Source organism: Ovis canadensis, chromosome 3, assembly GCF_042477335.2.
Source record: "Ovis canadensis isolate MfBH-ARS-UI-01 breed Bighorn chromosome 3, ARS-UI_OviCan_v2, whole genome shotgun sequence".
NCBI lineage: Eukaryota > Metazoa > Chordata > Mammalia > Artiodactyla > Bovidae > Ovis > Ovis canadensis.
In genome coordinates this window covers 68,924,668-68,946,882 of record NC_091247.1, presented here as the reverse complement: position 1 = coordinate 68,946,882, position 22,215 = coordinate 68,924,668, and the positions used below count along the sequence as shown (strand labels likewise).

Genomic DNA, 22,215 nt, shown 5'->3' with positions numbered 1-22,215 from the left:
CGCTGCTGACAGGTCAAAGAAGATTAGATGGATATTGAATTTAGCAGCACAGAGGTTATTCCCACAGTTATTCAGTTGGAATAGTAGGGGAGACAAAAAGCTTGTCCCCAGAAGTGGGTTCATTCAATGGAAGGAAAAAAATTAAAGAGACAATGAGTATAAATAACTTTCAAGTTTTGTTGTAAAAGTGGAGAGTAATTGGCAGAATATGGGATGAAGAGTGTACCAGAGAGAAGAAATGGATTCCTCAGAAGTGCCAAAGTAGGAAAGACATGTCCGGAACTTCACTTAGCAAGAGCGAGTAATGGCTTTGGCAGATTAGGTTCTAAGGAAGGCAGAGGTTCACTATCACACTAAGGAATCTGGGTTTTGTCTTGAAGGTGAAATAGCATAATGACATAATCATTTTTACTTGTTAGAATACTTTGGCGGCATAATAAACGTGGGTTAGAAGACGACTGGGGACAGAAAAAATTAAGAAGCTTGAATTCGGGGATGGGGAAGCAAGAATGGCAGAGAGAGAAAGACAGTAGGGTACACGACAAAAGGCCATATGGCTCAGCAGGTAAAGAAACCACCTGCACTGCAGGAGATCTGGGTTTGATCCCTGGGTGGGAAGATCCCCTGGAGAAGGAAATGGCAACCCATTCTAGTATTTTTGACTTGAAAAATTCCATGGACTGAGGGCCCTGGCCGCGTTAGCATATCGGGTCGCAAAGAGTCGGGACAGGACTAAGAACAAACGCGTAGCAAAGGTTTAGCTCGCTAACCCGCCTGCCTTGCCAGGAGAGCACCCTACACATACTCCAAAAACTTCCTCTTAGGACTTTCACAACTCCCAACGTCCAAACTTGGAGATTCTGCAGTAAATAAACTTCCATCGGGTTTCTTTCCCATATGACTTCATGTGAAAATCTTAAAACTCCTTACACTTAACATACTAAACCTTTTCACACTGCGTAGTGACATACAAGACAAGCTCTCCCTCAAACTAGCAGAGCCGAAGGGGTTGAGGACACCACCTATTTTTCTGGTTGCCTGGAGCTGGCCACTGGAAGGCCCTTCCCTTGAAGGCCCTGGGAGCTTCTGGTGGTAGATTGCTGACTCTCCGCCCCTCACCGCCTCTGTTAGTGGGTGACGACACTTTTGGTCCCCCTGCTCTTCTCCAGCCTCTTAACCTTCTCTCCTAGTCACTTCTGACCCGTTTCCATCTCCCCGAAACCATTACTGCGCTTGCCTCTTCCTCCTCACCTTAACCCCTTTCTCCAAACCCACCGCTAGGCGATAGTAACTAGGGAGCCGGGAGGTGCGGAACTGCATCTTGGGACAAGTAGTCCTGCTGAAAAGAAAGCAGTGGAAACTACAATTCCCAGAAGACACTGCCATTTCCTCCCTTTTTCTCATGAAGCCCCTTTAACTCCATCCCCTTTTAAAGGCCCTCTTACCCAAGTCAACTACAGGGGGCAAGTCTTTTAAAGACATTTCTAAGTTGCTTAAATCTATTATTTCGAGAAAGTTCTGGGTGATAAAGTGAGAAATAAGCTAAGCTAGAGGGAGGAGAAATGAGGTCACGACCTGGTCTGGCATATGGCTGGACAGCCGCTGCGACAGTGCTCAGGCACTTGGTGTGGCCGCCTAGGAGGCGGGGCCTCCAGGAGCGCCCGGAAAGCTCGTGGACCAGCGTGGGGCCTTTCTTTCGGATCCGCCATCTGCGGTGAGTGTGTGCATTCGGCCCCGCTCTGGCCCGTAACTTGCCATCGCCCTTCCTGTGTCTCCGGGTCTCATCTGTCTCCTCCTTTTCCTCACCCTCAGGTGGAACCGCCGCCAGGATGCAGATTTTCGTGAAGACCCTGACGGGGAAGACCATCACTCTTGAGGTACGGGCCAGGCCGGGGAGAAGCCGCGGCCTGAAGGAGGGAGGGCCTGAGGCGGATTTCGGCACGCGCGCTGCTTTCCGCCGTGCAACGCGTTTCTCAGCCGGGCTTCTAAAATCTGTCCTTGAAGTGAGGGTTGTTAGTTGAGCCGCGGCCTAGGGCGCGTTTTCTATGCCTGAAGTCCGAGCGTGTCACCTCAAGGCGTTCCGACAGGGTAGCCGGAGCCGGCGCCGCGCGGTGGGAGGGAGGCGCTCCTGTAGGTGGGCGCGAGCACGTGTGGCCCGGCCGCGCAGTCTGGGCTCTCTTAGGTAGGCTTCGGACCCCACCGGCTCGGTTCCTGGGTAACTTTCAAGTTTCTTACACTATTACCAATATGTTTGCGTTTTAAAACTCATAGGTCGAGCCCTCGGATACAATAGAAAATGTGAAGGCCAAGATCCAGGATAAGGAAGGCAAGTTGATTTCTGATTCAGAAAAACTGACCTGTAGAGGTTCTTGTCAGGCGCTAGACATAGCTGCTCTCTGTAGGGTGGGAAGAGGTCTGATTGAAACGCGTTGTACGAAAATGCTTTTGGAATAAGATAGTAGACAAACGTTTATCAGTATGGAGCCAAACTGCAGTACGTTTCACGTGTGTGAATTCGAACGAGCTGGCTAATTTACACTCTTAGCGTCTTCTGTAAAGTAGCTGTGTTAACATATATTGAGTAAATGAGATTAAGATGTGTAAACATTTACAGTTACACCTTTGCTGTAGTCAAAACTCACTGATGATTGTCAGTACCATTTATTTGACTCAGGATTGTAAATCTTGAGCAGATATGGTCTATTTGCTATTACTTAATTTATGTATTCAACTTGTTTCCCATTAGGAATTCCTCCTGACCAGCAAAGACTGATCTTTGCTGGCAAGCAACTGGAAGATGGACGTACTTTGTCTGACTACAACATTCAAAAGGTCTGTTTGGAGGAAAGCAGCCCCTTAAGTATAAATATGTCTTACAACTGGGAATTTTGACCAATATTCAAAAGTAGGGGGAATAGTGTTCAATTAGCAATAGTATCCCAGGTGATTCCTGCATCAGCATTTGAGAAGTGCTGCTACAGTCCCCTACATTTTGGATTTTGTACATTGCATCCCATGATGTTATTTAACCTTTCTGTAGCAGTTTATAGGAGAAGGCAATGGCAACCCACTGCAGTACTCTTGCCTGGAGAATCCCAGGGACGGGGGAGCCTGGTGGGCTGCCGTCTATGGGGTCGCACAGTCGGACACAACTGTCCCGACCTAGCAGCAGCAGCATAGCAGTTTATATAAGAATCAGATAACCCCTCCCCAACATTCCATCATCTGTGGGTGTGCTTGACATCCAGTTAGGTGGTGTATGATGCTGGCTGTCCCTTCTCTGAAGACTAGCATTAATTTAGCCATTTTTAAAGCCTGTTTCATTCTTTGTTCAATAACAGGAGTCCACTCTTCATCTAGTGTTGAGACTTCGTGGTGGCGCTAAGAAAAGGAAGAAGAAGTCTTACACCACTCCCAAGAAGAACAAGCATAAGAGAAAGAAGGTTAAATTGGCTGTTCTGAAATACTATAAGGTGGGCCAAATAACTTTTTTTGTCTATAGATGAATAATTTTGTTTGCATTTCTGGTTTCAAACTCTTTTTTATTAAAGAAGTTTGGAGTTTTTTCCTGTTTTGGTATTTGATTGGGCTTTATGTAATGGGGATCACCTGTAGCTACTTCATTTCAACTAAGCTTCAGGTTCTAATGTCAGTTTGGGTTCAGGTCTTTATCACTTGCATGGTTGGACTTTTAAAAACTCAACTTCTTGTTGTACTAATTATGGTGAGAATTTGGGATGCTTTGGTTTGTAAATATTAAAAACTATCATTGTCATGTAATTTAAAGGATAAATATTTTGAGTCACTTATAAGCCAGACTTCAGAAAATGTTGCAAGATTATCTTAATAGCAACTTTCTGCTTTTTAGGTGGATGAGAATGGCAAAATCAGTCGCCTTCGCCGGGAGTGTCCCTCAGATGAATGTGGTGCTGGAGTTTTTATGGCCAGTCACTTTGACAGACATTATTGTGGCAAATGTTGTCTGACCTATTGTTTCAACAAACCAGAAGACAAGTAATTGTACATTGGTTAATAAACATATGAGCTAACATTTAAATGTTGGGTTTTATTCCACTGCTTTTAAAAGTAGACTTTAAGCATCAAATTTTCTAAAGTAACCTGTACTTTGCAGAATTAAGTTGTATTTAGTATCAGTTGTTTAGATTTCAGCCAGTTATTTTGACCTCAGCAGTATTGACATTTAGACTGATAATTGTTGGTTGTAGGGGCCTTGCTGTGCATCAGTAGGATAATGAACAGCATTCCTGACCTCTACCCACTTGATGCCATGAGCATACTATCCCTCCCCACAGCCAAAAGTATTCACGTTGCCAGATGACCCCTGAGGGTGGGGAAGAACTATGCCCTTTCTCACCCCTGCAGATTGGGAAACACTGGTTTGTGTGAATTGGTATTATAACCTTGCCTTAAAAAGCAACAATATTCTTGTTTCCTACAAATGAAGTTTAAAGGCTGAGCTCCTGAGTTGCCCATTAATCCATCTCAAGTCTCTGGGTGGTTTGGCTCAATATTTGCTGTTTGCAATACAAAGGGTACATGCTGTTATTCAATGCTAAGTGTGTAAATTCTAATGTTTACTTACTGGTAGTGTTGATGCTAAAAAATACAGTTTCATAGTATCGGTATCTCATTTTGCCTCTAGAGCACAGTTCAGAATCACTGAACTAAAGCACCTGAGACTTTTTAAATTTAAGATTCAGTGATATACCAATAATAGTTTCCTTTAGCCATATTTTCCCATACCAGGATTTCTAGTTGTAGGCATCCTTAAATAAGATTTCCTAGGACTAGAGTATTTTAACAGGTAAGTATCAGTTAAAGCTTGGTAGAGCTTTTTGACCAGTAGTGAGTGATGAACTATACCTTCAGTAAAAACTAGTTGCTCTATAATAAGACAAAAACATTTAATCATTTATATATCTTTAAATAATTTTAAAATCCTGGGTCCCAAGAAGTCTTGGCTGGAACTTCTTTTTCTTCATAACAAACAATAGCATCTCCCACTTTAAATTCTATCGTTTCTTCATCCAAACTAAGACCACAATCCATTCCAGTTTTGACAACTGAAGTATCATCTTTATGGTGTTTCAGTGAAAGTAACGAGCCTTTAGGGGAAAAAAGAAAATGCATGGTTCATACAGTCAAAATAAGTATTCAGCAAGTACTGTTGTCTGCTTACAAGGAAAATTATACTGAAATTGTTACAGGTTTTACACTTCCATGTTACATGATGGGGCTAAATACCAAGGAAAGGGAGGAAAACTTACATGGCTGTAGTAATCTTCCTTTTTTAAAGCTAACACTGCACGGGATGAGGTGGTTCTCAGGACTTCGATGAGCTAAACCAGCATGACACTGCAGGCAAAGGTGGTTGCTGCTGCTGCTAAGTCACTTCAGTTGTGTATGACTGTGACCCCATAGACGGCAGCCCACCAGGCTCCCCCGTCCCTGGGATTCTCCAGGCAAGAACACTGGAATGGGTTGCCATTTCCTTCTCCAAGGCATGAAAGTGAATGTGAAGTCGCTCAGTCGTGTCCGACTCTTAGCGACCCCATGGACTGCAGCCTACCAGGCTCCTCCCCCCCATGGTATTTTCCAGGCAAGAGTACTGGAGTGGGTTGCCATCGCCTTCTCTGCAGGCAAAGGTGGTTAGAGGATGGAAATAAGTAGACGTGGCTGGAAAGGGCTTCCCAGGTGGCCCTAGTGGTAAAGAACCTGCCTGACTGGTGCAGAATATAAGACAGGTTCAGTCCCAGGGTCTGGAAGATTCCCTGGAGAAGGGCATGGCAACCCACTCCAGTATTCTTGCTGAAAAACTGGACAGTCTGGTGGGTCTTAGTCTGCAGGGCCACAAAGAGCCGGACACAACTGAAGCAACTCAGCACACATGGCTGGAAAGGTAGTTTGGGGTCACTTTTTAGAACCTTAGAAAATCAAGACTGGGGAACTAACAATCCTGTGGGAATCACTGAGACTGGAGGCCAGATAGGAGTTAGTAAGAGGTGACCTGAGACTCTACCCTAAGACTAGGGCAGTGAAAGACCGCAGTAACCCATAATCAGGTTTTTAGTGACTGGATATGATAGAAACAGTTTTATGTTGCTTACCCTTCCAAATAACATGTCCATTGCGGATTAACTTAAATTTTTTTTGCTTTTCTATCTGTCCCTTTTGGACTCTGCAGCCAGCCACAGGAACTTTTTTCTTCCCTTCTGTTATAGAGAAGGTAGCTAGTATAGAAGCCTCACCTTTAGGAAGAAGAGAACATTAAGTATACTGAAAACAGAAATTCTGACAAATACATAATTTCTGACATTCTGCACAGCAAGAATTAAAGGCATGAGGAAAATATACAAACTCTGGTAAAGAAGTCCTGATTTTCTCTGACTCCACCACTCTTTTTCCTGACCAATATTAGAAATAAAAGCATAAAAATCCTTGGAAATGTACTTACCAAAAGAATGAACATAAGAAACACGGTTACTGTTTTGGCTGAATAAAATGCAGTAGAAGATGCTAACAGTTGACTGTAAAATGAGTGTAATTTATGTCCACTTCGTGAAAAGCTAGTCATCCTTTAATCCAGTTTCTCAACTGGATCATCTTACTAAGCTCACCACTGGTAGATTATATACACTTAAGAGTACTAAATCTCTGACTCAACTTAATTTTTTTACTGACTGAAATTTGAAACATTCCAATACGACATGGTATCACACACTAGAATGTACTAGTCTTCTAGGGTTAGTGCTATTTGGTGTTCACTTCCTCCTAGAAATCCTCATATGACTTTTCCAAATTGGTCTTAGCACAAGAACATAACAAATCTCTGTGATCATGTTTAGCAGGTCAGAAGAGCCTAAAATAAATCTGCATTGTGGACCAAAAATGCAAATACTGAGTCTCATCACGAGGAAACTGACATCCAAATTAAAGTACATTCAACAAAGTCACTGGCCTATAACACTTCAAAAATGTCAAGGTCAAAAAAGACAACAGGGAACTTCCCTGGTGGTCCAGGGGCTAAGACTCCATGCTCCCAATGCCGGGGGCCCAGATATAATCCCTGGTCAGGGAGCTGGATCCCACATGCTGCAACTAAGAGCCAGGGCAGCCAAATATTTTTTAAAAAAAGAAAACTTAATCTGTCATCCTGAACCAGGGGGAAAATATATACCTATAGTACATTATAGAAACAATGAACATGGACTGTTGACTTACAGTATTAATGTTCCATTTCCTAAGTTTATATTTGTTCTGTGGTTTTATAAAAGAACATCCTTGTGCTTAGAAAATAAACACCGGGTAGGCCAAAATGTTTGGATTTTATATACGAACTTTTTGGTCAACCCAGTATTTAGGGGCAAATGAATACAATACCTCAAATTTACAATTAAATGGCCCAGGAAAAAAAAAAAAAAACAGTGAGTGTATATGGAGGAAGGGGGTGGACTAAAGCAAATGGGGCAAAATGGAAACAACTGAACTGGAAGCGAGTTCCTTATACTTTTCCAGTAATTTTTCAGGAAACTTAAAAACTATCATCAAAAGTTAACCAAGAAAATCTGGATGTGGGGAGGAAAAAACATAAAATGATTCAGTCCATCTTAAATAAATTTAGCCTTTAATCTGGCCAAAGGATATATTAGAAAAAATAATTTTAAATGTTAAATATTTAATGTAAGTTTTCTTCTCATGGTGGATTTCTCTGCCAGTTGCAGGACACAATCAATGGCTCCTTCCACAACACTATTAACCTTTATGCCTCCATCCAGTCTACTTTGTATTATGAGTAGTTTATGTCTTAACTAGAGGGCACGTTCTTACTGCCTTATTGCCTTTATATCCTCACAGCCGAAGCATAACACCTTACAGAGGCCAGGTGTTTATAATTCAGATGAAATTATGCTGAATCCTTATCTACAGTAGTCATTTTTTCTAGAACACAGGATATGTGTTGGAACAGTGAACATATTTAAACAGTGAAATACATTTCCCCTTAAACTTTGCTTTCAAGTGTTACTCACAGCAGGTAAGGTATGAATGTTTAGAAGTACCATTCAGTGAACACTCACCTATTGGGTGCTCTTCCACAATGCAGGGCAATCTGCTGTTCAGTTCTTCCTGCAAATCTTCAATAAGATGGTAAATGACTTTATGAAGTTTAATTTTTACTCCTTTTTTTGCAGCCAACTGCTGGATAACATTGCCTGCATTCACATTGAAGCCGTATATAACACCTGGAAAGCATAAATAAAGTAGCAGAAATATTGCATTAAACAGTCTTTCAAGCAAAAACTCAAATCTTAAGTTTTTGCTTCTACGTATGTTAAAAGCAAGTAGGAGAGATAAATTCTATAATATTTTCTCATGAAAGCTAGTTTTCAAATTAATAAAAATATTTTATAAATTCTGTTATGTCTTACTAAACAAGGAAAATTTCTTTGACTTTTAAGTGTCCTTTATGATGTTTAATGTTCATTTAGGAAACATTTAAAGTGCCCAAAATGTGCAGGGTGATATGCTAAATGTTAATTTTTACACCAGGGAAATAAGAAAAAAAATGATTATAGCTGAAATATTATTACATTATTTTAATAACTGTTATTAATTATAATCTTATAGCCTACAACTTTTGTGGTTTGCTCTGAAGTATTCAGCTGACCAAAAGATGTTCAAAAACACATGACCCTTGAGCAACACAGGTGTTAGGGATGCTAATCCTCCAGACAGTTGAAAATCCAAGAGTAACTTACAGTTGGCCCTCCATATAAATGTGGTTCCCTCACATCCAAGGAGTTAGCCAACCTCAATCTTGTAGTACTATAATATTTACTACTGAAACAAATCCATGTATAAGTGGACCCACAGTTCAAAACCATGTTGTTCAAGTGTCAACTGTAGTTACTTAATTAGAAAAGTTCAAAAGTTATTTAAGAAATGAAAGAAGTACCATGGAGCTGACCATTTTACCAAAGAACAAATGGGGGAAGCAAAAGCAAAACACTTTCCTTAAACAAGTGAAAAAATTAAAGCAAATGGCTTCAGTTCAGTTCAGTTCAGTGGCTAAGTCGTGTCTGCCTCTTTGTGACCCCATGAATCGCAGCACACCAGGCCTCCCTGTCCATCACCAACTCCCTAGCTCACTCAAACTCACATCCATTGCGTCGGTGATGCCATCCAGCCATCTTATCCTCTGTCGTCCCCTTCTCCTCCTGCCCCCTATCCCTCCCAGAATCAGAGTCTTTTCCAATGAGCCAACTCTTCTCATGAGGTGGCCAAAGTACTGGAGTTTCAGCTTTAGCATCAGTCCTTCCAAAGAACACCCAGGACTGGTCTCCTTTAGGATGGACTGGTTGGATCTCCTTGCAGTCCAAGGGACTCTCAAGAGTCTTCTCCAACAACACAGTTCAAAAGCATCAATTCTTTGGTGCTCAGCCTTCTTCACAGTCCAACTCTCACATCCATACATGACCACAGGAAAAACCATAATCTTGACTAGACGGACCTTAGTTGGCAAAGTAATGTCTCTGCTTTTGAATATACTATCTAGGTTGGTCATAACTTTCCTTCCAAGGAGTAAGCGTCTTTTAATTTCATGGCTACAGTCACCATCTGCAGATTTTGGAGCTCAAAGAAATAAAGTCTGACACTGTTTCCACTGTTTCCCCGCCTATTTCCCATGAAGTGATGGGACCGGATGCCATGATCTTCGTTTTCTGAATGTTGAGCTTTAAGCCAGCTTTTTCACTCTCCTCTTTTACTTTCATTAAGAGGCTTTTTAGTTCCTCTTTTCCACTTTCTGGCATAAGGGTGGTGTCATCTGCATATCTGAGGTTATTGATATTTCTCCCAGCAATCTTGATTCTAGCTTGTGCTTCTTCCAGCCCAACGTTTCTCATGATGTAACCTGCATATAAGTTAAATAAGCAGGGTGACAATATACAGCCTTGATGTACTCCTTTTCCTATTTGGAACCAGTCTGTTGTTCCATATCCAGTTCTAACTGTTGCTTCCTAACCTGCATATAGGTTTCTCAAGAGGCCGGTCAGGTGGTCTGGTATTCCCATCTCTTTCAGAATTTTCCACAGTTTATTGTGATCCACACAGTCAAAGGCTTTGGCATAGTCAATAAAGCAGACATAGATGTTTTTCTGGAACTCTCTTGCTTTTTCAATGATCCAGCGGATGTTGGCAATTTGATCTCTGGTCCCTCTGCCTTTTCTAAAACCAGTTTGAACATCAGGAAGTTCACAGTTCCCATATTGCTGAAGCCTGGCTTGGAGAATTTTGAGCATTATTTTACTAGCATGTGAGATGAGTGCAATTGTGTGGTAGTCAGGAGAAAAACATAATCACCTTGAAAATCTTGTCATTAAGAAATCATTCAACACACAACACTATCTACATTAATAGTATAGTCAATGCCCATAAAGTACTTTGAAATAGCCAGTATTATGGAAGACCATTTCAGTAGTAGAGGTAACAACTAATTCTAATCAAGTTAGGTCATGAAGTACCTCCTTCCTAAATGATTCACTAATTCAATAAAATTGGAGCTTTGCCTAGATGTTAAACCTAGTCAAAGTCACAGTCATGCAATCATGATTCCCCATTCTGTATAACGTAAGTTTGACTTATAAATAGTCCCCTTGCCTTCGAGGTATTTAAAGCTAAAAGGAGCTTTTGATCTAAGAAAAATATAATATATAAAATTACAAGTGAACAAAAATAGGCAGTCTCTAAAAGAAAACACTGAATAGGCTGTCTGCAGATTTCAGGAGCATTCAAAAGTGTAAGTGAAAGAGAGACCCAAGCTTGGGTTTGGTTCAGGAACTGGGTGAGATTAGGTGGCAGTAATGGTACACTGGGGAAAAAAACATAAGAGAAACTACTGGGGCCTGAAATAGTTCCCCAAGATTTCAGTACAACAATGACAAGCGGGGCTGTGCCTGCAGTAGGGCACTTCCTGTGCAACATGCAGCCGCCAGCTGGGACTGGACTGCCAGCAGGAAGGGGAATGCGGATGCGGAGTAAATGTCAGGTGTCAGCAGCCCAGCAACAAAAGACAAAAGTGAAAGGTTCAGAGTGTGTTCTAGGGAACACTGTTAAACAGGAAATGGAAAACTTACCATGAAATGTTTCAGCAAGTTTGACATCATTTTCACTAATATCACCCACACCAAAATGTACCAATTCTAGTTCACACTCATGTGAAGCATCATAGGTATCCATAATGTTCAAAATGGCTTCAACAGAACCATCAACATCACCTAAATGCAGCAAAAGTTTAAAAGTATTGATGTTAGGAGTTAGGAATTAACAGACTCAAAAATTATAATAATCTTTTTAAAGCAGTAACAAAAATGGCATTTACCATGGAATATATTCTTATTTAGGTTTAGCATGATAAATACCTTCTTAGCTGAACAAAGTATAATGAACCAGATATACATTTACAGCAAAAGTCACAAGAAAATTGTTTAAGGAAATCTCCCCCAGTGAAGGCGGGCAAAAGGTACAAAATTCCAGCTATAAATAAATATGTAATGGGGATGCAATATATAGCACAGTGACTATAGTTAATAATACTGCATTGCTTATTGGAAAGCTGCAAACAGAGCAAATATTAAAAGTGTTCAAGAAAAATTTTATAACTATGTATCAGTGAGAGATGCTAACTAGATATACTATGGTGGTCATTTCACCATATATACAAATATTGAATCATTATGAAAATGTTACATGTCAACTATATCTCAATTCCCTTCCAAAATACTGAAATCATTTCAGCTTATGGCCCAAATTAATGAGAGAATGACAAAATATGAAAAAATGGCAAAAAAAAGAGTTGTAAAGTAAAATCTTTTAAAAGTCACCTTTAACAATTATAGGAAGTACATTTGAATCTCTTTCTAGTTTTTCTTTCAGCTTTAAGGGTTGCTGCTCTTTTTTTTCTTTGTACTTTATATATGATCGCTCCTTCCAGTGCAAAGTGCCATACTTCTCGCGGTCTTTCCGATGTGCTTCTTGGTGTTCCTTTCGCTTTTCTTCTATTAATTTTAAATCCTCTTTATTTTTCTCTTGTTCTTGCTCATACTTTCTCCAGTCAACAACTTCACGTGCCCTTGGCTTTATAGGGGGAGAAAGGGAATTACTTAACTGAACAGAAACCAATAACTGCTGGTTTTTTCCTCCACTATAAAATTAGCTTAACTCATATATGAAACCACTAATTAAAACTTTAATATGGAGGCTTTGTGTAAATTTGAAATTATTTAAAAATCCAATCTTAAATTGCTAAAAATTCTATAGCCAAACTCTAAAATGACATCACTGGTCACTCACACATGTTATACTACTGGATTAACATTACTTATTTTGTATTGTAATATTATAGACTGACATTTCAAATCACTATATCATATTCTATATTATAGGAATTAAGCTTGATATACCTCAGATTCTACTTCAAGAATTTCATCTCCTGCAGAAGGGAGGTCTCTCCAGCCTACGATTCCCACTGGCATGCTAGGACAGGCTTCACTGACTGCTCTGCCATTTTCATCAAACATTAAGCGTACTTTTGCCCAACTCTTTCCAGCAACCAGAATGGAGCCTTTTCTCAAAGTTCCTCTTTGAATTATAGCTGTAGTAACAGGACTAATATGAAAAAAAAAGCATATATTCTTAATGCCATAATCAGGATGTAATAGCACTTTCTCAAGTAAAGATACCTTTAAGAGATTACAAAATATTTTTTAATATGAACCAACAGGGTTAATTCCACCACTTCTTAACTTCTCAAATAATTTTTCATACTATTTGCTGTTCAGTTGCTTATTAGTGTCCAACTCTTTGTGATCCCATGGATTGCAGCACACCAGGCTTCCCCTTCCTTCACCATCTCCCAGAGTTTCCTCAAACTCATGTCCACTGAGTCAGTGATGCCACCCAGCCATGTCATCCTATATCGTTCCCTTTTCCTCCTGCCTTCAATCTATTCAATTTTCATACTATAAAAACATTTTTCATAATAGTGACCTACGTGTCCATTAATGGAAGAATCAATAAAGAACATGCAGTATATACATATAATGCAGTATTATATAACCTTAAAAAAGAAAAAAATCCTGTCACATGCTAGAATATGGATGAACCTCCTAAACGAACATTATGCTAAGTGAAATAAGTTAGTCAAAAAGGACACTATTATATGATTTCACTCATACAAAATATCTGAAGCACTGCAAATCACAGAAACACTGCTGAAAGGTGTTGCCAAAAGGTGGGGGGAGGGAAAGGGGAAACTAACACTATATGGGAATAGTTTGTTTTGCAAGATGAAAAATTTCTAGAGATCTGTTGCAAAACAATATGAGTATACTTAAGACTACTGAACTGTACGTTTAAAAATGGTTAAGATGGTGATTTAATATTAGGTACCTTTTACCACAATTTAAAAAAAAAAGAAAACACACAAAAAAATATTTCTTGTAAGGTTATGGTGGTGAAGGGTGCAGATAGCTGAGTATTTTGACAAAATCCTAATCCTCTTTCTATAACTAATAAGTAGTGAAAAGACCTCTTCTGCTAATAAGGAGGGAAATTAAAAATGAGAACACTATTCCAACAATCTTACTATATATTAATGGGTAAGGACATAAAGGATTTAGAAACCCAAAAATGCAACAATTGCTATTTCATTCTAATTGATGTTAGCCTATAAGATTTTACCAATTCAGCTAAGTCAGTGGGGAAAAAAACAAAAATCAGATTGAACTACTAAGTCACCTAAATAGGACTACTAAATGTATACACATAGTTGCTATGGTCTCTTGATAACTGCATGTTGGGTTCTGTGTGCCAGTGCAATAAAAAGCTTTTAAAAACCAATGCTTTGAAAATACTGTTCATGTGTTAACAATAATATGTAATACATATAATAATATACAGTTATATAATCAGGTCACAAAAACAATGAAATAAAATTATTAGAAAGTATGCATTTTAACAGACCTACCCTCTTCCTTTGTCTGTGAAAGATTCTATTACTGTTCCTTCAACTGCACCAGTAGGGTCTGCTTTCAATTCCAACATTTCTGCAAGAGCAATAGTTGCCTCTGCCAAAGCCATCATGTTTTCGCCCTTAGAAACAAACAAAAAAAGAGTTGTTAATATACATTAACAAATATTATCTGTAAATGTAAATACCAGGATCAGAAAGTCAAACAATCCCTGACTGCGATACTTTTCTCTTTAAGCATAAAAACCAGGAATTAACCTATAAGAAGGAAAGAAGGATAGAAGGGAGGGAGGGAGGAAAGGAAGGAAGAAAAGAGAGATGCAAGAAAAATCTGACCCTGGGACAGATCTTGCAAGGAACGGTGCCTGTATTATTTTTCAAAGAATAGGTACTAGTGCTTGTCAATACCTTTTTATAAACATATGCTTCTTTCACCCTCATTCCTTAATCTGTTTCTAAAGATGAGTTTTCTTCCTCTCACTTTCTTTATAATGCTACTTTACCTTTGAAGTTCTAGCCAATTAAATAAGCTTTCACTGATTTTGTTTTGATCACTCAAGAATTCAATGAAATATTACTTATTCTTATTAACTAAATGAGGAGACAAAGCACTGACTAGACCCAGGCTGTAAGCTCACTCTAACTACTCAGCTGTGAAACCTTGAAAATCACTTCACCTCTCTGCATTGGTTGTTATTATTCAGTCACGCAGTTTTGTCCAATTCTTTGTGACCCCATGGACTGCAGCCCTCCCAGCTCCTCTGTCCATGGGATTCTCCAGGCAAGAACACTGGAGTGGGTGTACATTTCCTTCTCCACTCTCTGAATTGCCTTTCCTCAATTGTAAACTGAAGGAGCTAGATTAGATGGCTCTTTCACCTTTAATGATCTCTGTTTATTGTGCTTTCTAAGGCTCCAAGATCATGTAGCTGATTAACTAGTGATGAAACTGGAATTGATGAGCAAGAGAGTTTTCCATTGTCCATGTCAGCTAAGAGACTGCTCACAGTTGTTACAAAGTATGAAACAATAGAAACAACCTTAACAAAATGAGTTAAACACTCTGCTTAGTTAGTTCAGTTGCTCAGTCGAGTCCGACTCTTTGCGACCCCATGAATCGCAGCACGCCAGGCCTCCCTGTGCATCACCAACTCCCAGAGTTCACCCAAACTCATGTGCATCAAGTCAGTGATACCATCCATCCATCTCAGCCTCTGTCGTCCCCTTCTCCTCCTGCCCCCAATCCCTCCCAGCATCAGGGTCTTTTCCAATGAGTCAATTCTTCGCATGAGGTGGCCAAGGTATTGGAGTTTCACCCTCAGCATCAGTCCTTCCAATGAACACCCAGGACTGGTCTCGTTTACCCATCTACTTAATCCCTAATATTTATTTCAATTTACAAAATGCTGCTCTGAAAAGCAGAGTTGGGGTTGTTTCTTTGCATGTAAAGTCCCCTATTCCTTCTTGAAAAAGAAGGCCTCATCTTACTTCCCTGCTACTCTCTTACCTCCACTCCCCAGGAATCATATCTGCCATGCCTTCAAATTTACGTAAGCAGAGTCACATCTATCTATGCACTCATCTGATGGTATCTAGGCAGAAAAAGCAGTCATGTCTTCAAATGTTCTCTTCTTGCCATCCAGTTTTCAGAGTGGAGTAAAAGTCAAGGTACAGTAGAAAGATAAAAAAGTAAGGTGGCATTTTATGAGTTTCAGAAAAAAAGAGGCAGGGTTTTTAATGGAGGCATAACTTCTAATCATCTTAGAGGAACAAATTTAGGAAAAGTAAAGATAAAATGAGACTTAACTGGAGGAAGGTGGCCAAATAAAGTAAAATTTCTTCAGTGAATGATCAGAAGGAAAAAAGTCCATATTATGAGTAAACCATCGAAAATGGTCAGAATGAACAAAAAAGAAAATTGTTACTTAGTAGCTACCTGTAGAGGACAAGAAAATTGGAAAGTGCTGTCACAAAACAGGTACTGAGTTTCTTTGGTGTTTTTTTATCCAGAAAAGAATAACTAGTAATTTAATGGGCTTCCCTGGTGGCTCAGTGGTAAAGTATCTGCCTGCCAATGCAGGAGACAGGGCTTCGGTCCCTGATCAGGAAGATCTCACATGCCAAGGAGCAACTAAGCCCACGCGCCCTAACTACTGAACCTGTGCTCCAGAGCCCAGGAACAGCAACAAGAGAAGTCACTGCAGTGAGAAGCCTTCACATCACAACTAGAAAGTAACCCCTGCTTGCCAAAACTAGAAAAGCCTGAGCAGCAAGAAGCCCCAGGACAGCAAAAATAAAATGAACAGATTTTAAAAATTATTTTAAAAAGAATAATTGGTAATGAACAGAAAATGGAATTCATCACAAATAACACTATAAAACTTATAGTAATTTAACTCATAGAAGCATCGGGTCAATCAATAACAGAATGAATCCAAATGTTACAACACTGTATTAGTAAAAAGTTTTATTTGTTTAAATTTTTCTTAAGTGCCCTAAGACCTAGTCTATAACTTTCCACTTAAAAACAGGCACTTTTTATTACCAACCAAATTTCATTTCTGCTTAAAATAGTCTTTAGCCTACTAAAACTAAATCTATAGTTGGCTAAAGACTATTTTAAGCAGAAATGAAATTCGGTTGGTAATAAAAAGTGCCTGTTTTTAAGTGAATTATCCTATCTATTGGAGAAGGAAATGGCAATCCACTCCAGCACTCTTGCCTGGAAAATCCCATGGACGGAGGAGCCTGATAGGCTACAGTCCATGGGGTCGCAAAGAGTCGGACACGACTGAGCGGCTTCACTTCACTTCACTTCATCCTATCTAATCCTACAACATTTACCACTTACTCTCCTCATTCTAAGTATCTCATAGTAAGTAAAGCACAGTTTAAACCTGATTCTTGTGGACTGGTGACTGACCTTTCTGAGACTAATTTCTAATCTGCCAAACCAGGATAAAGATACCAGCTTTGCTGAGTACTGAGAGAATTTTTAAACCACGACAGAAATTCTGTGGGTCAAAATGTTCTTGAGCTACAAGGCATCCTGTGCATTTCACGCAGCACTTTCATCTGAACACACCTGTGCTTACCGTGAGTGCAGAGACGTGCACTGCTTGAACGTCACCTCCATAATCCTCACACACCACATCGTAGGCTAGCAGTTCTTTCTTCACTTTCTCAGGATCCGCCTCAGCTTTGTCACATTTGTTTATGGCAAGGACAATAGGAACTGAAAGAAACAGAGTTAAGAGTGCAAATGATGGCACTTCAACTCCAGGTATTCACATCAAAACACAAAATTTTCTGGCTTTCTCTTGACTCAGTGACTGTATTTATCTAACAAAACACCCACTTTAGACCCACTCTATCCTGCTTTCTACACATGAAGAATTCCAGATAAGAGATGTCAAAACAGCAAGTGTAAGATTCTAAATTAAGACTAGACAATTAATGATGATTAAAAAACAAAACCACAACAGTATTAAGGGCAGAGAAAGGCCTATCCTTAAACCTGAAAGCAGGATCAGCAACTATACTAGAGATAATTTCCAGAAAAAAAGATCAAGAGAAGACTCAAATTCAACTCCACCACTAGATCACCCTTTCATGGGTCACTGCCTCGTCATGGTGAAGGGGCTTGTGTAACTCAATGAAGCTATGCAGGGCCACTCAAGATGGACAGGTCACAGTGGAGCGTTCTGACAAAACATGATCCACTGGAGGCGGGAAAGGCAAACCACTGCAGTATTCTTGCCTAGAGAACCCCATGAACAGTATGAAAAGGCAAAAAGATATGACACCGAAAGTGAGCTCCACAGAACAGAAGGTGCCCAATAGGCTACTGGGGAAGAGCGGAGGATAGTTACTCCAGAAAGAATGAAGCAGCTGGGCCAAAGCAGAAATGACTCTCAGTTGTGGATGTATCTGGTGATATAAGTAAAATCTGACGCTGTAAAGAACAGTATTGCATAGGAACCTGGAATGTTAGGTCCATGAATCAAGGTAAATTGGAGGTGGTCAAGCAGGAGATGGTAAGAGTAAACAGCAGTATCTTAGGAATCAGTGAACTAAAATGGACAGGAATGGAAGAATTTACTTCAGATGACCATTAAATCTACTACTGTGGGCAAGAAACCCATAGAAGAAATGGAGTAGCCCTCATAATCAACAAGAATCTGAAATACAGTACTTGGGTGCAGTCTCAAAAATGACAGAATGATCTTGTTTTATTTCCAAGGCAAACCATTCAACATCACAGTAATCCAAGTCTATGCCCCAACCACCTATGCCAAAAGGGCTGAAGTTGATCAGTTCTCTGAAGACCTACAAGACCTCATAGAACTAACACCTAAAAAAGGTGTCCTATTTATCATAAAAATTGGAATGCAAAAGTAGGATGTCAACAGACACCTGGAGTAACAGGCAAGTTTGGCCTTGGAGTACAAAATGAAGCAGGGTAAAGGCTAACAGAATTCTGACAAAAGAATGCACTGGTTATAGCAGACATTCTTTTTCAACAACACTAGAGACGTCTTTACATATAGACATCAGCAAATGGTCAATACAGGAATCAGATTGATTATATCCTGGTGGGCTGCTGTCAATGGGGTCACACAGAGTCGGACACGACTGAAGCGACTTAGTAGCAGCAGCAGCAGATGAAGACAGAGAAACTTTAAACAGTCAGCAAAAACAAGACCTGGACCTGACTGTGGCTCAGATCATCATCTCCTCAGAGCAAAATTCAGACTTAAACTAAAGAAAGCAGGGAAAACCACTAGGCCAGTCAAGTACAACCTAAATCAAATCTTCTATGAATATATAGTGGAGGTGATGAATAGATTCAAGGGATTAGCTCTAGTAAACACAGTGCCTGAAGAACTATGAACAAAGGTTTGCAATACTGTACAGGAGGCAGTGAACAAAACCATTCCAAAGAAAAAGAAACGCAAGAAGGCAAAGTGGTTGTCTGAGGAGGCCTTTACAAATAGCTGAGGAAATATGCAAAAAGCAAGAGAGAGAGGGTAAAGGTACACCCAATTGAACCCACGGTTTCAAAAAATAACAAGGAGAGACAAAGGCCTTCTTCAGTGAACAATGCAAAGAAATAAGAAGAAAACAACAGAAGGGGAAAGACTAGAGATCTCTTCAAGAAAACTGGAAAATACCAAAGGAATCCATCCAAGATGGGTATAAGAAAGGACAGAAATGGTAAAGACTCAATAGACGCAGAAGAGATCAAGAAGAGATGGCAAGAATACACAGAACTGTACAAAAAATTCTTAATGAATTGGATAACCAAGATGGTGTGGTCACTCACCCAGAGCCAGACATTCTGGAGTGTGAAGTCAAGTGGGCCTTAGAAGCACTGCTGCCAATAAAGCTAGTGGAGGTGATGGAATTTCAGCAGAGCCATTTCAAATTCTAAAAGATGATGCTGTTAAAGTGCTGCATTCAATATGTTAGCAACTTTGGAAAACCCAGCAATGGCCACACAACTGGAAAAGGTCAATCTTCATCCCAGTTCCCAAGAAGGGCAACACTAAAGAATGTTCAAACCACTGGACAATTGCACACATCTCCTATATTAGTAAGGTTATGCTCAAAATCCTTCAAGCTAGGCTTCAGCAGTATGTGAAGCAGGAACTTCCAGATGTTCAAGGTGGGTTTAGAAAAGGCAGAGAAACCAGAGATCAAATCACCAACATTTGCTGGATCATAGAGAAAGCAAGGGAATTCCAGAAAAACATCTACCTTTGTTTCATTGACTACACTAAAGCTTCTGACAGCGTGGATCACAAAAAACTGTGGAAAACTCTTAAGGAGATGGGAATAACAGACCACCTTACCTGTCTCTGGAGAAGGAAATGGCAACCCACTCCAGTATTCTTGCCTGGAGAATTCCATGGACAGAGGAGACTGGTGGGCTACAGTCCATGGGGTCGCAAAGAATAGGACATGACTGAGTGACTAACACACACTTTACCTGTATTCTGAGAAACCGTACGTGGGTCAAGGAGCAGCAGTTAGAACCTTATTTGGAATAACTGACTGGTTCAAAACTGAAAGGAGTATAAGGCTGTATATTGTCACCCTGTTTATTTAACTTGTATTACAGTATATCATGAGAAGTGCTGAGCTGGATGAGTTACAAGCTGGAATCAAGACTGCTGGAAGAAGTATCAACAGCCTCAGACATGCAGATGATACCATCCTAATGTCAGAAAGTGAAGATGTCTTGATAAAGGTGAAAGAAGTGAGTGAAAAAGCTGGTTTAAAACTCAACATTCAAAAAACTAAGATAATGTCATCCAGTCCCATCACTTCATGGAAAATATAAAGGGGAAAATGTAGATGCAGTGAGATTTCCTCTTCTTAGGCTCTAAAATCACTGCAGATGGTGACTGCAGCCATGAAATTAGAAAGTGATTGCTTGTTGGCAGGAAAGCTATCACAAACCTAGACAGTGCATTAAAAAGTAAAGATATCACTTTACCAACAGAGGTCTGTATAGTCAAGGCAATGGTCTTTCCAGTAGTCATATATGGATGTAAGAGTCAGACCATAAAGATAGCAGAGTGTCAAAGAACTGATGCTTTTTAACTGTGGTGCTGGAGAAGGCTCTTGAGAGTCCCTTGGACAGCAAAGAGATCAAACCAGTCAATCCTAAAGAAAATCAACCCTGAATACTCACTGGAAGGACTAATGTTGAAGCTGAAGCTCTAATACTTTGGCCAACTAATGCCAACAGCCAACTCATTGGAAAAGACCCTGATGCTGGGAAAGACTGAAAACGGAAGGAGAAGAGGGTGACAGAAGATGAGATGGTTGGATGGCATCACTGACTCAATGGACATGAACTTGGACAAACTCTGGGAAATGGTGAGGAACAGGGAGTCCTGGCATGCTACAGTCCATGGGGTCACAAAGAGTTGAATACGACTTGGCAACTGAACAACCACCACCACCACTAGATCATCTGCCTCTTCTTTTCAGAAGCTTTTAACTCACTGTTAAAACCCAACATCTAACCAAGGGCTGAGGGTCGTTATTGTAAACTTCCTTTTAGGATTTACAGCAACTCTTTCTTCATACACTTAGCTTAGAGACTGACACACAACAGAGTCTCAATAAATGTGTACTTAATGAATGAATCAAATAATCTTATCATCTACTTGTCATTACCAAACATACCCTCTCATTAGAGAACTCACACAAAATACAGATAATTGTCTGGTTAGGTTTCACCGAGTCTACAACGTCAGGTATCAAAGGAACAGAAATTGAAAACAGACAAAAAAGAGCTATGCAATCCACAGCCTACTTTAGGAAAAAGTACATTCTATATCGATGAGCTGTTACTTAACAGGTACAGGAAGCCTGATATAAGGAATTTATCCTGTCTCAACCAACTGCTTTGTTATGGGATCCCTGACAGATTTCTCACTCATATTTGTTACACTCCTTAGGATCATTAAGAACATAGCCCATTCCGCAAAAGCAGCTTTGAGAAATTAAAAATTAAAGAGAGGAACACAGAAGCTAGAAGACTGGATTCCAAATGCAGACATGATGCAAATTTACTGTAATTGGGAGAAGTTCCTGCCACCTTCTAGGTCTTAGTTTTTCTGTTTATGAGATGGAAGAAAAAAAAAAAAAACTGGACTAGATCAATGACTGTCAACCTTTCTTTTTTAACTTGCCACCAAACCTAAGGGGACATGATGCACTCTGTCAGGTACATTTTCTCAAGACAACAGTATTTTCTCAGTGAGTGTAAGGTCATTTCAGAATAAGAATGAATGTACAAAATGTATGTGTGGTGTTTACTATCACAATTTTTAAATGGAGAAAAAAGGAAGAAGACAGCCAAGTGATTTCCAAAAGCTTCAATTTTATACCTCTGACCAAATAAAAACTTATTTAAAGCAGATGAAGGAAAAGTCTCTTTTTAGAGAAGAATTCCAGATAATAAATGAATAAGGAATAACAATTAGAATATCACTGTTTTGGAATTTAGTCAATGGATACATAGGGGTTCATTATTCTAGGCCTATTTTTTATATCTGTTTTAAATTTCATTGGTAGAAATGTTTTCAAAAGTCATTTGAGACTGTTAAAATTGTTACACCATGCCAAGTAAGTAAACAGTAGAGCAAGGA

The 22,215-nt window shown here is 39.8% G+C and overlaps 3 protein-coding genes across 16 annotated transcripts in view; 1 reads left to right on the top strand and 2 right to left on the bottom strand.

Moving 5' to 3' along the window:
- The window catches only part of CLHC1 (clathrin heavy chain linker domain containing 1), a 34,412-nt gene extending 33,056 nt beyond the window's left edge, over positions 1–1,356 (bottom strand). For 3 of the 9 annotated variants that reach the window (XM_069583311.1, XM_069583314.1, XM_069583312.1), the window contains exon 1: positions 1,276–1,347. Coding sequence is in view for 2 of the 9 variants with exons in the window: in XM_069583316.1 (XP_069439417.1) it covers positions 1,252–1,320 (69 nt within the window). In the remaining 7 variants the exon portion in view is untranslated. Of the gene's footprint in view, positions 1–1,251 lie in introns of all 9 variants that reach the window. The other 6 variants (XM_069583316.1, XM_069583317.1, XM_069583313.1 and 3 more) reach the window with 4 other exon arrangements.
- A 102-nt stretch (positions 1,357–1,458) lies between these two features.
- Positions 1,459–4,057, top strand: RPS27A (ribosomal protein S27a). The gene is made up of 6 exons (XM_069583308.1): positions 1,459–1,714; positions 1,813–1,877; positions 2,272–2,326; positions 2,747–2,832; positions 3,342–3,473; positions 3,869–4,057. Exons 1-6 carry the CDS (start codon positions 1,588–1,590, stop codon positions 4,016–4,018), a joined length of 615 nt encoding a protein of 204 aa, XP_069439409.1. The 5' UTR covers positions 1,459–1,587; the 3' UTR covers positions 4,019–4,057.
- Positions 4,058–4,906: 849 nt separating this feature from the next.
- The window catches only part of MTIF2 (mitochondrial translational initiation factor 2), a 23,536-nt gene continuing 6,227 nt past the window's right edge, over positions 4,907–22,215 (bottom strand). For all 6 annotated transcript variants that reach the window (XM_069583300.1, XM_069583304.1, XM_069583301.1 and 3 more), the window contains 8 exons: positions 17,143–17,282; positions 14,045–14,169; positions 12,480–12,684; positions 11,901–12,153; positions 11,154–11,294; positions 8,097–8,261; positions 6,129–6,269; positions 4,907–5,126 (listed from right to left, as the gene is read on the bottom strand). In XM_069583300.1, the coding sequence (XP_069439401.1) occupies positions 4,954–5,126; positions 6,129–6,269; positions 8,097–8,261; positions 11,154–11,294; positions 11,901–12,153; positions 12,480–12,684; positions 14,045–14,169; positions 17,143–17,282 (1,343 nt within the window). In that variant the 3' untranslated portion in view covers positions 4,907–4,953. The remainder of the gene's footprint in view (positions 5,127–6,128; positions 6,270–8,096; positions 8,262–11,153; positions 11,295–11,900; positions 12,154–12,479; positions 12,685–14,044; positions 14,170–17,142; positions 17,283–22,215) is intronic.

Bases quoted from the DNA above. Each gene is read 5' to 3' on its own strand.
- RPS27A (XM_069583308.1), top strand. From the start codon at position 1,588: ATGGCTGGACAGCCGCTGCGACAGTGCTCAGGCACTTGGTGTGGCCGC. The intron at 2,833-3,341 runs GTCTGTTTGGAG...GTTCAATAACAG, and splicing joins CTGACTACAACATTCAAAAG to GAGTCCACTCTTCATCTAGT. The intron at 3,474-3,868 runs GTGGGCCAAATA...TCTGCTTTTTAG, and splicing joins CTGTTCTGAAATACTATAAG to GTGGATGAGAATGGCAAAAT.